The sequence below is a fragment of the Cupressus sempervirens genome, chromosome 4 (genome assembly GCF_028749045.1).
Source record: "Cupressus sempervirens isolate cs-2001-9-10 chromosome 4, ASM2874904v1, whole genome shotgun sequence".
Taxonomy (NCBI): domain Eukaryota; kingdom Viridiplantae; phylum Streptophyta; class Pinopsida; order Cupressales; family Cupressaceae; genus Cupressus; species Cupressus sempervirens.
In genome coordinates this window covers 256,590,445-256,603,404 of record NC_143121.1, presented here as the reverse complement: position 1 = coordinate 256,603,404, position 12,960 = coordinate 256,590,445, and the positions used below count along the sequence as shown (strand labels likewise).

The 12,960-nt window shown below is 37.0% G+C and overlaps 1 protein-coding gene across 1 annotated transcript in view; it reads left to right on the top strand.

Moving 5' to 3' along the window:
* LOC149560959 (Zincin-like metalloproteases family protein) overlaps positions 1-12,960 on the top strand; it is a 358,697-nt gene that overhangs the window by 270,702 nt on the left and 75,035 nt on the right. Inside the window, exons 13-14 of the mRNA XM_089824904.1 lie at positions 7,344-7,469; positions 7,556-7,623. Coding sequence (XP_089681030.1) covers positions 7,344-7,469; positions 7,556-7,623 — 194 coding nt within the window. The remainder of the gene's footprint in view (positions 1-7,343; positions 7,470-7,555; positions 7,624-12,960) is intronic.

Sequence of the window (12,960 nt, the reverse complement as noted above, 5' to 3'; positions counted from 1 at the left end):
GGCACATTTCATTCCGTGCCACAAAACTCATGATGCTGCCCATATTGCAAACTTGTTTTTCAAAGAGGTGGTAAGATTACATGGTCTTCCAAGGAGTATAGTTTCTGACAGAGATACTAAATTTGTGGGGTATTTTTGGAGGACATTGTGGAAAAAGTTAAGAACCGACTTGAGATTCAGTTCCACGCATTACCCACAAATTGACGGCCAAACAGAAGTGGTAAACAGAAGTCTAGGCAATTTGCTGAGATGTTTAGTTGGGGATAAGCCCAAGGGATGGGATTTGATTCTACCACAGGCTGGGTTTGCTTATAATAACTCTATAAATAGGAGTACTGGAAAATCATCATTCCAAATTGTATATGGGAGTAGCCCAAGGACTGCACCAGAGCTGAGGAAGATAGAGCAAGGGGAGAGGACAAGTGCTGAAGCGGAAGAATTTGCTGAACATATCAAGCGTGTACATAAGGAATTCCAAGTAGGAGATTTAGTCATGGTGCACTTACGAAAAGAAAGATTTCCAGCCGGTACTTACAACAAGCTGAAAATGAAGAAATTTGGCCCCTGCAAAATTTTGAAGAAACATGACTCAGGAAATGCATATGAGGTGGAGCTGCCAGATGGTATTCACATTTCTCCCATTTTCAACATTGCAGATTTAACAGAGTATCATGATGATGGTGCAGATGAGGTGTTAGAGCCATGTACAATTCCTGCTTCTGAGAAGGAGGAGATAGAAGACATTCTAGATCATCGTGTGGGTAGAAGTACCAGAAATAGGTAATATGAAGAGCATTTGGTTAAGTGGAAAGGACGGCCAATCGAGGACTCAACTTGGATTTCAGCAGCTGAGGTTTCCCATTTGGGATTTCCTCTACCATTCATAAAGTGACAAGGTCACTTTTCAATCTACCCTGGGTGTCTAATGTAGGAGCATCCAGAGGTATAAGGGCAATCCTGTGTCACCCAAAAAAAAAAATGTACTTAGACTTAGTTTCTGTTTGATGTGTTTTCATTTTTGGATACCCATTTGGGTAAAATAAAGGTTCGAACTCTCACAGATCCACTATCAGTGCGTTTGAAAATCCCAAAAAAGTAGGAGCATGTATTTGGGCCATTATTTTGGTAAACTAGAAGGTGTGAATCGGCCAGATGAATGTAATCATGATTTAGAGCATTCCTGAAAAAGAATCAGGTCAATAGGCCCCACGGTTTGAAAGTTATTGCAGTTTTTCGGGTTTTGGAGACCTCCTAAGAATGGTTCAAAGTCAGGTTAGGGGCATTAAATGACCTCGAAAAGGGTCAAAAAATGGGGGACGAGCGAAGCTGGTCCATAGGGCTATAGAGCGCTTTGAGAGCTTTCCGAAAATGTAAACGGTTCGTCAATTGGAGCTACGGTTCAAAAGTTATGCCTCCCAGAAGTTCGGTTACCGTTTCTGGATTCTTCTAGATTTGCACCGACTTCTACCGTAGCTTCCAGAACCTTTTATTTGGTCGGTGGGTGCCTACTAGCACTTTCTAGAATGTACTCCTAGTCCTTAACCCTTCGGGGTCTATTTAAGGAGATTTTTGGCATTGTAAAAGGCAATTCGGAGTGGAGTTTGAGAGGAGGTACTGAAAGGAGAAATTATCTCCAGATTTATGCTATTGTAAGCCCTTAGGGCCTGTTTTGAAGTTTATTTTCTCTATACTATTTGTTCTAGCTTATTTTCTCAGTTAATACAATTTCCCTTTTCTGTTGTGTCCATTCTGTTCTTGGGTTGTGTCCCCATCAATTATATCATGCATTGATGTAAAAATCGCCTGAGGAGATTAATCGCCTAGGCCTGAAAAAGTTTAATCTGGAAAAATCGGGGAAAAAATCGGGAACTAAAAAACCACTAAATTTTAATAAAAAAATGCAATTTTTTTACAGAATTCAATGTTTTTTTGCATCTAATGACTTTATTACTAACAATACATAAGAAACAATCATGTTTAGATATATATCAATGCAAAAAGAGTTATTAATCTTTAAATTACTAACAAGTAAGTAGTGACAAGTTGTAAATTACTAACAACTAACAAGTTCACAACACATGAGAAGTATTCTCATAAATAAAGTTTCAAATGTAAAGAGTTCAAATAAGCACATCAACATGACTACAAATAAGTACAAATGTCAAATACAGGACTACATCTTCCTCTTCCCAGTCACTTTACTAGCGAGTGTGGGAGAGGGTAAAGCTCTAGAACTAGAACCCCACAGGGTTTGTGCTCGTGTCTATCTCTGTGCCAATGCAGGAGATGGTGTAGCTATAGAACTAGATGTCGGTAGCTCCACATTCGCTGCGCGCAAGATGTCAAGGTCCTCTGCAGTAAGCTCAATGTCATCATCCTCATCATTGCCCTCCTAGATGTCATCCAAATCGATGTCATATCCAGTTCCGCCCCCTTCGTCCTCCGCAGCCTCCCTCTCCAAATTGGAGATGTCCTCCTATGTAAATAAGGGAGCCTGCTCCTGTGCCGTCCAATCATAATAAGGATTTATCTCATCCAAATCTATTGGCCCAGGAGGATCTTGTTGTGCCTTTTTCATGCGCAATTTAAGATTATATTGCACATAGACAATGTCATTCATCCTCTTTTGGGACAACTTGTTTCTCTTTTTTGTGTGGATAGCCTCAAGCAAACTCTAGTTGCGCTCACAATGTGATGCGCTACAAGGCTGTGATAGGATTCTGAGAGCAAATTTTGCAAGATTTGGAGTGCTTGCACCCCAAGTGGTCCACCAAGCCACTGCATCACAAAAATTGTACACGTTAGAAAATACTAATAGACAACAAAAAGTGAAACATAAATATTAATTTAGCATTTGAGATTCAGAAGTTTGCAAATGTATTACCTGGGGTTTATGTAAGCCTTGCTCTCTTGCAGAGAGAAGTGGAGAACACCTTGCCCCCTGCTGAAGTGAAGATTTCCTGCTCAGCGATGATTTTATCTCTTGTTTCCTCGCTGGTTACCATTTTTTTTCGACGCACTCACTTAGGCCTCTGATGACCTCTCCATTAGGATCTGCATATGTACCATCAGCCCTAAAACCAAAAACCAAAAACAAATAAGTCTTGCAATTTTAGTACACACCCAACACCCTACGTAAGCAAATGAACTCAAGTCTTCGTTAACTTAAATTTGAGTAAGAATGAGTTTACGGTATACCTAAAACGTGGGTTGAGGAAATATCCTGCCTTATGAATGGGTTGGTGGAGCTAATTATTCCACCTTCTATCAACGATTTGCCAAATGGGTTCATATTTGATGCTTTCCCCCTTGTAGTAATTTTTGACAGATTCTTTGGCCTTGTCCATGGCCTCATATAGCTCAGACACCTGCAATATAAATTTGAAATTAGTTGACAAGTTACAAAATTATTATTTACTTGAGTCAAAAACTTAGTATGTTATAAAGTTGTAAAGTGTAAACTAAAACTTAAAGTTTTGTAGTTACCTTTACTATTTCATCAGCCTTATCTTCAAAATATTTATCAAACACAATCCGCACAACATTCTCTCCTTCACTCTTCTTTGAAAATGTGGAAGCAAGCCATTTTTTGGAAACAAACATTTGCTTCAAAGAAGCCAAATTATCGAGAATGCTTTGCAATGTCAAAAAAATCGTTGCAAACCTTGTGACGGCAAGCCTGACAATTTCTTTGCCATCAGTGTGCTCTCTCATCAGGCTAAGGACCCATGGGTGATTGTATATGTATTTTTTTATCCGCCTTGCATCCTCCACAATTGGAGTGACCCACTCAAGTTTGCCCATGTCCTCCAAAAGAAGGTCAAGGACATGTGCTGCACACGGGGTCCAAGAGAGAGTGGGGTGCCTCTGCTGTAGGAGTTTTCCTGCCAATTGTAAAAGCAAATACTAATTAGTTTCCAACTTTTCAAATATATCAAACTATTAAAAATTCTTGTTGTGAAATTCACAATGCACATGCAACATAAAATTACGGTTTACCTGTTGATACATATGCAGTAGCATTGTTTGTGATGATTTGCAGGACATTTTCAATGCCAATCTCTAAGACCATGTTCTCCAACATCAATGCCAATGTCTGAGCATTTTTTACCTTGTTGGAGGCATCAATTGATTTCAGGAACACCACATTATCATTACAGCAGGCCAAAAATTTAATTATGGTCTTGCTCTTCCCATCCGTCCACCTGTCAGAAAGAATGGTGCAACCAAATTTTGTCCATTCTTGTTTCTGTTCCTCAACAAATGGTTTTGCCCTCTCAACAGCATTTCCAATAAGCCTACAAAAACAAAATTTAGTTATGTCTTAGATTCTTAGTAATTTAAAATTGATTTAGACTTTAGTAATCAACATTCTAATTTGTAGATAAATTAATTAAAATTTAGAACTAGTAAAAAGTTAAAAATTAAAAGGAAATCGAGTGTAATAAAATTATTCGCTTACTTGCCACCCAACACAAAACGAGAAGGGGACTTGTACCCCTTTCTTGCAACTGTCAACCCTGTGGCCAAAGCCTCCCAATAGGGACTGTCAACAACACTAATAGGAAGGTTGTTGAAAATCCAGAAATCTGCTAGTGCATTGTCCAATTGGTCATGGACCTCCTTATTCCATCTAGTGGCCTCTAATGAAGGTTGTGCACCAGGTGTGTGCCTCGACACAAAATAGCTCCCTATCCCAGAAGCACCTGCTGATCTTGATGGTGCGGAAGTGCTAGGAGGTGTAGGAGTGGGAGTGGGAGTGGAACTCGTGAAAGAAAAACCACCCTGTTTGCGGACACGCGGCCTACGATAAGAGTCAGCCATGCTCTCAATGGCTGCCTCCTCCTCCTCAATATCAACGAAACTGCCCTGGGTCTCTGCTATGGCTGCCCTGACATGCAATTTATTCCGCTCTCTTTGCAATTTTTTTTTGCTCTCCAGCTGTGAGCAAGGCATTTGCAAACCTTTTTATTTCTTCTGTTGTACTCTCACAAGGATTTGTATCATGTTTTGAGATCCCTGTGATGTGATATTTGAACCGGTAAATGCCCTCGGATATTACTTTTTGACATCGAATGCAAATCACTTTGGTTGGTTCATCGGGTGCTTCATAGGCATATTTCCATGCTTGATCTCTCGCATTCTTTGGCCTGGTGCCAATGTAGCCTGAGGGGCATGGAGTCAATGGCCATTTGTCTGCCATTTAAAACTGCTGCGGGCTGCCTACACATACAAATTTAAAAAAAAAACTATAAATAAATTATAACAAGATCAAAGTTAACAGTTAAACAAAGAATTCAAGCAACATTCCAATAACAACACCAATAAGTTGAAATCCAAATAACATTCAAACAAACTAGTTGCTAGGGTTTCAATTTTTTTTAAAAAGGGCAAATTTTTAGCATAAATTCGATCTAGAATGGAAAAAAATGCAAATGAATGCATTTAATCTTGCTTACATTCATCAAATGCATTCCTAACTAATTAGGAATGTATTTTTATCCATTTACATGCAAGAAAAAAAATACAATCTCTTGCAAAAACAAAAAACAAAGATTCAAATCACTTACGTAGTAACGAAGAAATCGAATCAAAAGGCCCCCAAATGCACTTGATTCCGCCTATTTCTTGCCAAGAACTCCTTCTCTATCCTCTCCTCTCCAAAACGCCCTAAGCAATGTAAAAACATAATGAAGAAAATGTGTTTTTTCGTCACTTTATGTGATTGCCGGGCACGGGCGATTTTTTTGCAACAAATCGCGATTTTTAGGTTATTAATCTGCGATTTTTTGGAAAAAAATCTGCAAAAAAAAATCACGATTTTTGGGGTGACTAAATCGCCGGCCCCAGAAAATCGTGATTTTATCTCGTATCGCCGATTTATCAGCGATACTCACATCTATGATATCATGTATGTAAGTATAAAATGAAAAGGCCTTTTAAGTGAAAGGTGTGTAGTTGAAGCTAAGTTGCACAATGGAGATTATAAATATGGCTGCCATTAGGAGATTGATCATACAATTGTTTACTTGCTTTTTATCATCTTCTTTGAGGGTTTCTGACCTTGTGAATTTCAATCTATTGCTAATGTATAATAGATTTGGACTGAAATTTTGGTGTCTTCTCATACTGTACTCACTGTGGCTGAGAAGAGAATTGATTGGTTTTGACCACTGCTGATGTATAGTGGACTAAATTTTGGTTTGGCAATCTGAATTTTGTAGATGTCTTCTATACTGTAATTGTTGCTGTTGAGGAAGACATTTGGAGTTGGGAGTTTATGCTAAACCGTATCTGCATTGGATTTTAGTGTCTATTCTGCTGCAACTTCTACCTAGACTGGGCATTACTTCCTTACTCCCCTTTGCTACTGTTATTGCCACCAGACGACAAATTTAAGGGCTATGTTTACATCTTACAACCAGCATTAGAAACAATTGTTGGAGCAATCTGACATCCGGCATTGACAGGAGTTGTCTAGGCAGCATTAATTCTATACAGGCTGCTTTTCACATTGGAGGCTGCCAACTTTGGATTGGGCATTAGAATTCTTCTTGCTACTGCTGCAATTAATCTAATGTCAAGAGGCAAATAAATTTCTGATTTAATTGTCTTGTATATGTCACATGCCTGGCAATGATGCAATTTGATTGTTACAATTGTGATCACTGAATTGATTATTTCAATCAATCTCATTTATGACATTGATACTAGCATTTCTATTATTCTGAAGAAATTCAATAATCATACATCCCCAAAACAAAAGATATGCAAATTACAACAACAAAACAAATTCTTCAGCATAGCTTTGAAGTGAGCCAGCAGGGATTCATTACAGCATATTAGTGATTTTATCGTCAGGAATAAATGAGTGGAAAATGACATTCTTTAATTGAAATTGCATTTATTATCTCTACTATGGAAAAACCAATAGATTCTCTGTGGGTATTTTCTGAGATCTGGAATTTCAGCCTGGATTTGCCTTATGTCCATGGATGTATCCACATGAATCTATCCTGCAGCTGCACAACCTTCAACCTGAAAGTTGAAACCAAACCACAAGGAACCAAATATGAACCTGAAACCAAAGCATAACAAACCAAACCTAATCCTGAAACCAAAACAAGCCATACCTAAATCCAGGGACACGTGGAGTGAACAGGTAATGAATATTTTATAATATATAAAATGGCTTTATTAATGAAATTTTTAGGGATATTTAGAATTATTTTATTTCATCTTTCATACTGGTATTGATAAGAATATTCTAGATGTTGATTAACTCATTTCTTGCTTATAAGAAGATTGAATCAATGACTTTTTTTTGGTGAAATTATTTTCAGGTAGTTGCATTGGTTTGCAATTTTCCTTCTCCAGCAAGATCGTCTCAGGCAATGCTAAATCACTGGGAATTAGAAACTCTATTTCATGAATTTGGCCATGCCATCCACTCTCTTCTTTCACGCACGGTATTTAGTTAATCATACTTCAGTGTTTATCTTCTTTTCAGTCAACTTTTATGCGCTGAGAAAGTTTGTTTGGGAATTTCTTTCAGGATTATCAACATTTCTCAGGGACAAGAACTGTTATTGACTTCGCAGAGACACCTGCAAATCTCTTTGAGTATGTATGGATCAATTTCAGTCTTGTTTTCATCTATTACAAATTTTTCTGTCGTTGTATTTGTAGGTGCCAATTGATGCTTATCATATTAGTCATTTTGTTCTTAGAAATAATGATTTCCAAGTTGTGGTGTAGTTAAATGTCATGCTGTATGACATTCTTGTATACTTTGTGATGTATCGACATTCGATTTTTTAACAAGGTTTTATAATTAAAAAATTATTGTTAACTCAGCCTTGAAAAGACATATTTGGAGACTATCTTTTATTCTACTTGTATTCAATTTAGCTTTTATTAACAGTTACAGAAAACAGTAAAGAGCCTGGCTTTGCATGTTTCTTATTCCCTGAATTTCCTGAATGCTTTGAAGATGGAAAGGACTGTGAAACACTTTGGAAACGCTAATAACTGATACAATCCTGAAATTCACTCAATATTAATGGCAACAGAAGCATATTGGGTTTGACAGAATTGGCTCTAAAAACTGTTTGATCATGATGTCTGTCCTCTTTTTCCTAATGCTTTTCCCACTTTATGTAGTCATATACTAGTGTATCTTATCAGACCAGGTGGTTATCTTATCATTCATATCATAGTTTCTTTTTGTTGCTGGAAAAAAAGATTGAGAGAAGGGAGGATAACTGGTGTGTTTACATTACAACTTGCACCTCATAATGGAAAAGACTCACAATCATAAGAATTGTGATCTGGAATGTGTCCTTTGCTGCACACACAGCGATGTCTGAAGTAGAGATTCAATTAGGACAATTGAGTTTAGCTTCAAGGAATGGTATGTGAAGTGACACTTCATGAGTACATTCATCCACTTGTAATTTTACCAAGTTGCCAATTTGGGTATGGGTATGGGATTCCGGTACAAGAGTACATAATTTTTTTTCCCTTGGAGGTGTGTATGAGTACATCGGAATATATCCCTAGAGATAGGCAAACTAAAATAAACCCTCTAATGAATTGCAAGTCCAAATTTATAATCATTAGAGAACGTCTGACGGTGATTTCAGTTAGAGGTGACAATGGGGGAATATTATGACATCAAGATGGAACATAGATCTTCTAGGCGAAAGGCATACAACAATGAGTTGCGAAGAAAGTGAATTTGTCAATATGCTATGATGGGTTAAGAAAAGCTTCTGGTAGGGTACAAAATTTAGATTTTTATTTACAATTGAACATAATGATGTTGGACAGAGCTATTAATAATGCTTCTTTACGCTTTGATGGAATAGCTAATGAATGGTGGCATCGTGGGTTAATAATTTTGGGTCATGACCAGGTGGATACACGTAGTATTCACAAAACAACTATTGACAGATTTGACAAGAAGAGTATAGAATTATGGTTTAAATGAATTAGCTTAATTAAAATAGGGTCTTAGTTGAGCAATATATAGCCGAATTTGAGAGTATGTTAGTAATGGTGATTGATATTTTTAAACTGCATTTGGTTGTATTCTTTATTGATTGATCGGGTGATTCTTTGAAGGCATGGGTAAATGCATTAAATCCGTCATTTTTTATAGGATGCAATGAAACGAGCTCATGATATGAAACCTACAGTGGAAAGTGAAACACAGTACATGGTAATTCCACGAAAGAAAGATAAGCATAAAAAACCATTTGTTAAAAAAATGGCCCACAGAAACCAAATTGTATAGTAAAGGTTGCACAAACTCAAGAGGAAATTATGTTTTACTTATAGAGAACCACAATAGCTCGGTTGCAGATGTTTGGGAAAAGCATAAATTCATTATATTGAGGTAGTTTTTAATAGCGAGGTGAAAATCACCACTTGGTCCAAATAGAAAGCACAAAGACTCAAATTTGGAACAATCACATAATGAGAATCCAATACAAGTTGGTACAAAAGGCGATATAATAGCTTCTCTCTAGTACCCCACTATATAATATTTTCTGAGTCTGTGAAGTTTTGCAAGGACAACAAGCTATTGTAATGCTGGATACTGACTCAAATAATAATTTTATTGATGCCGCTTTGGTTTCTTTATAGGTTTTGAAAACAAAAGAACATGAAGGATTTGATGTTAAGGTGGTAGGTGGCTATAATTGCTGGAAATCTAATAGAGAAAGTGTGATATTGAGATGAGGGTGGGGGTGAATCGGGATCGACAAAATTTCTTCCACTCCAAACAATGAAATATATTTAATATCACTATATAAATCCCTCATTTAGACATTCATCTCGTATGAATGCAACCATTCACATCAAATTAATATCAGATCCACCTTTTATCTTCATAAATATAAACTCATAAAAACATAACACATCAACACACAAATTTGGTAGTGTAGAAACCAGGTGAAGGTATAACTGCAGTGTGGATGACACCTACAAAATCTTCATTGGTGCAGCAATAAAGTTGGGCCTGTTAGCTTGCTCAACAATAACTACTTCCCGAGATATGACTTGGAATATGATGACTTGATCGCAGTGATGACTGAATAATCCTACTTTGTGAATGACTAAGTGTTTGACAATAATAGACAACATAGCTTAGGGATCAACAATCATCCCCTTTGACATTAGTGGCGAAAACAGTTCGTCATGATAAAAAACTGTTTAGTATAAAAATGAAACACAAGTACTTCCCCTTAGAATATAGTCCATAACTTCGCTTGGTATACACTATACATGTTCTGACTCTGCACTTGTTATATATACTTGTTCAAAACTGTAACTTTATTACCTTCATATCCCCCTTGTTTTCTTCTTGTTATTCCCCCTTTTTTTTGTTTCTTATGTCTTCTCTCTGGTGTGAAAAGGCCGTTTAGTTCTACTAGTTATACCAGTCATTCCAAGTCTATTAGACCTTGCAGCAGTTTCTTTTGTCAACGACACACCTCCAGGAGCTCACATAGACCAATTAGAGCTCATGTTCACCCGCAGTCTTATCCTTTTGTGACTGATTTCTTTTTGCCAATGAAGGTCTCCTAGTCTTTGTCTTGGCCTTTCTCTGCGCCTCTGTTCTCTTGTTTATTTTTGTTCACTTTTCTCGGAGATCGTTTGGTGCTCCTTCTATTGTCAGTTGTCTTGTTGTAAACTCTCAGTCCCATAGACCTTTTGTGGTCTTTTGTTGGACATTAATATTATTATCTTATCTTATTTAGGGTGGGGATGTCAAACCAAACCTATCCAAAAATGGTTTGTGAATTTGCAAAATACTGCTCAAAGTATTATCCTAATTACTCCGAATGGATTCAATAGATTGAATCTCTAGCTCTAATTTTGCAGCAAGATCCACCAGACTGAGAACAAATGACAAATTTGGATCAACATGGACTAATTCCTTTGCATTCTTCAAATGCATCTACATAACCTCAAGGTGAGGTGTCATCATGGCTTGTATAGAGATCAACTTTTCTCTCATACTGCTATATTCAGAAGCTAGTTCTATAAGCCTTCCCTATTGAAGATTTATCTTGGATAAATGTGCAACACTAGAACTTGCATAAGATGTCAGTGTATTTGCACTATACAACAATTCAACTTCTAGCTAATCCATCATCTCTTGAATATCCTTTGTATAGGTGGAGCCATCACGCAATTTTCTAAACATTATATTGACATTATTTCAAACTTGTTCCACATTGGTCACAAGCTTAGATAGCTCAACTTGTCTTACAATAATCTTAGTTGTAACCTTCTCCATTACCTTCAATTCAAACTTTTTCTCTGACCATTGTCTCAATTTTTCATTGTCATCTACATCAATGTCCTCTATTTTCTCTGCAATTTTAATCAATTCCTCAACAATAGGAGCATTCTTATCCAAATTATCAATAACAAAAGAATCAACAAATATATCTTTTATATCATATAGCACCTATTTTTGCGCGTTGTTCTACTAGTGCTCTCTCCTCTACTCAACTTGTTTTGCCTTGTGTGCAAATAGCTCACTCAAAATTTTCATCTACTCTTTAGTCAAAGTTGACTTGTTCCAATCTGGTATAACAATATCTTCATCAAGCATAACAGGCTTAGCTTGAAATGAACTTGGGGACTAGACTTTCCTCCCCTTTAGTCCTTTTTCTTGGAGTGTTGGAGCTCGGCATAGATACTTGGAGGGTTTGTGTTGTGAGCTCCAGAATTGGTCTTTGAACTATTATATGTGTGCCCTTGACACTTTGCTTTTGCTGCTCGGTTACTGTGAGTTCACTAGTTGAACTCGATTGCACTATCTCCTATTCACCCTCAATCAGAGGTCCTGAGACATTTGGGCTCTCACTGCTAGTAGTAGATTGTTCTACTTGGTCTTTTTGACTCTCTTGTTCCTTTCTCTACTCTACCTGATTGTTCTTCTCATTTGTCAACCCACTTTGTTGCTCGGTAGGAGCAAGATCCTTTGCCTCTTTTGGCACTTGTACATTAGTATCAACAGTAACTATAGATGTATCAATTCTATTGATTGTTACATGTTGAGATTGTTGTTGCTCAGCAATCTTCGGATATTCCTTGATTTGCATAATTGCTGGATTAGTCTCCATCAATGTATCTTTAATAGATTTAGGAGCTTGCTCCTCCTTTTTTGGCTTGATAGACATAATCTTCTCTGGTTCTTGATCAGTAGTAGTCACATTAGGCAATGTATTATTTGTAGTTTCATCCTCAATAGTGACTACCTCAGTTTGCTTTACTCTCTCCTATGCCATCCTATGAACTATTTCAACCAATTGGTCGACATTTATTATAGATGTCTTTCTTATTATCTAGCTCCACTTCTCTTGCATCCTTTTCTTCCTTTTCTCCTTTCTCTTCATCTGTAGGCATAAGTCCAGACTTTCTTCCATACTATTTTACTTCTTTGTACAACCTCTTCAATTTTATTTTTCAAAATTTTGTATGCCCTTGTCTTTTGCACAAACTTCTTTGCATAGTCATTCATAGGTATTGACATATGATGCTTGCCTAGATTAGGCATAACTTGATCTAATGTAGCCTGTCTCATCTGTCTCTTAGTAGTTAGACCCCATTTCCACTTAGCATCTATTTTAGTGTATAGTTCTTTTGATAATTCTTGGCCTAACTCAATTGGTGTATACTTAAAATTGACTATCGTATCTATAACAACTTGTTCCACTTTCTCTTTAGCAATCTTCTCTAAAGTTTCATATTTAATATATTCAAATCTAACTAAGCCTACTAAGCTTACCAGGTTTTCACATACCTTATCAATATTAAGAGGCCTTTTCTGTGACACAATTTAGAATTGACTAAAGTCATCTGATTCGGTCCGTTGAGCATCATCTTCCTCATTATCATGAGGTTTAACAACTATTTTTCTTGTTGGCTTCTTTTGGT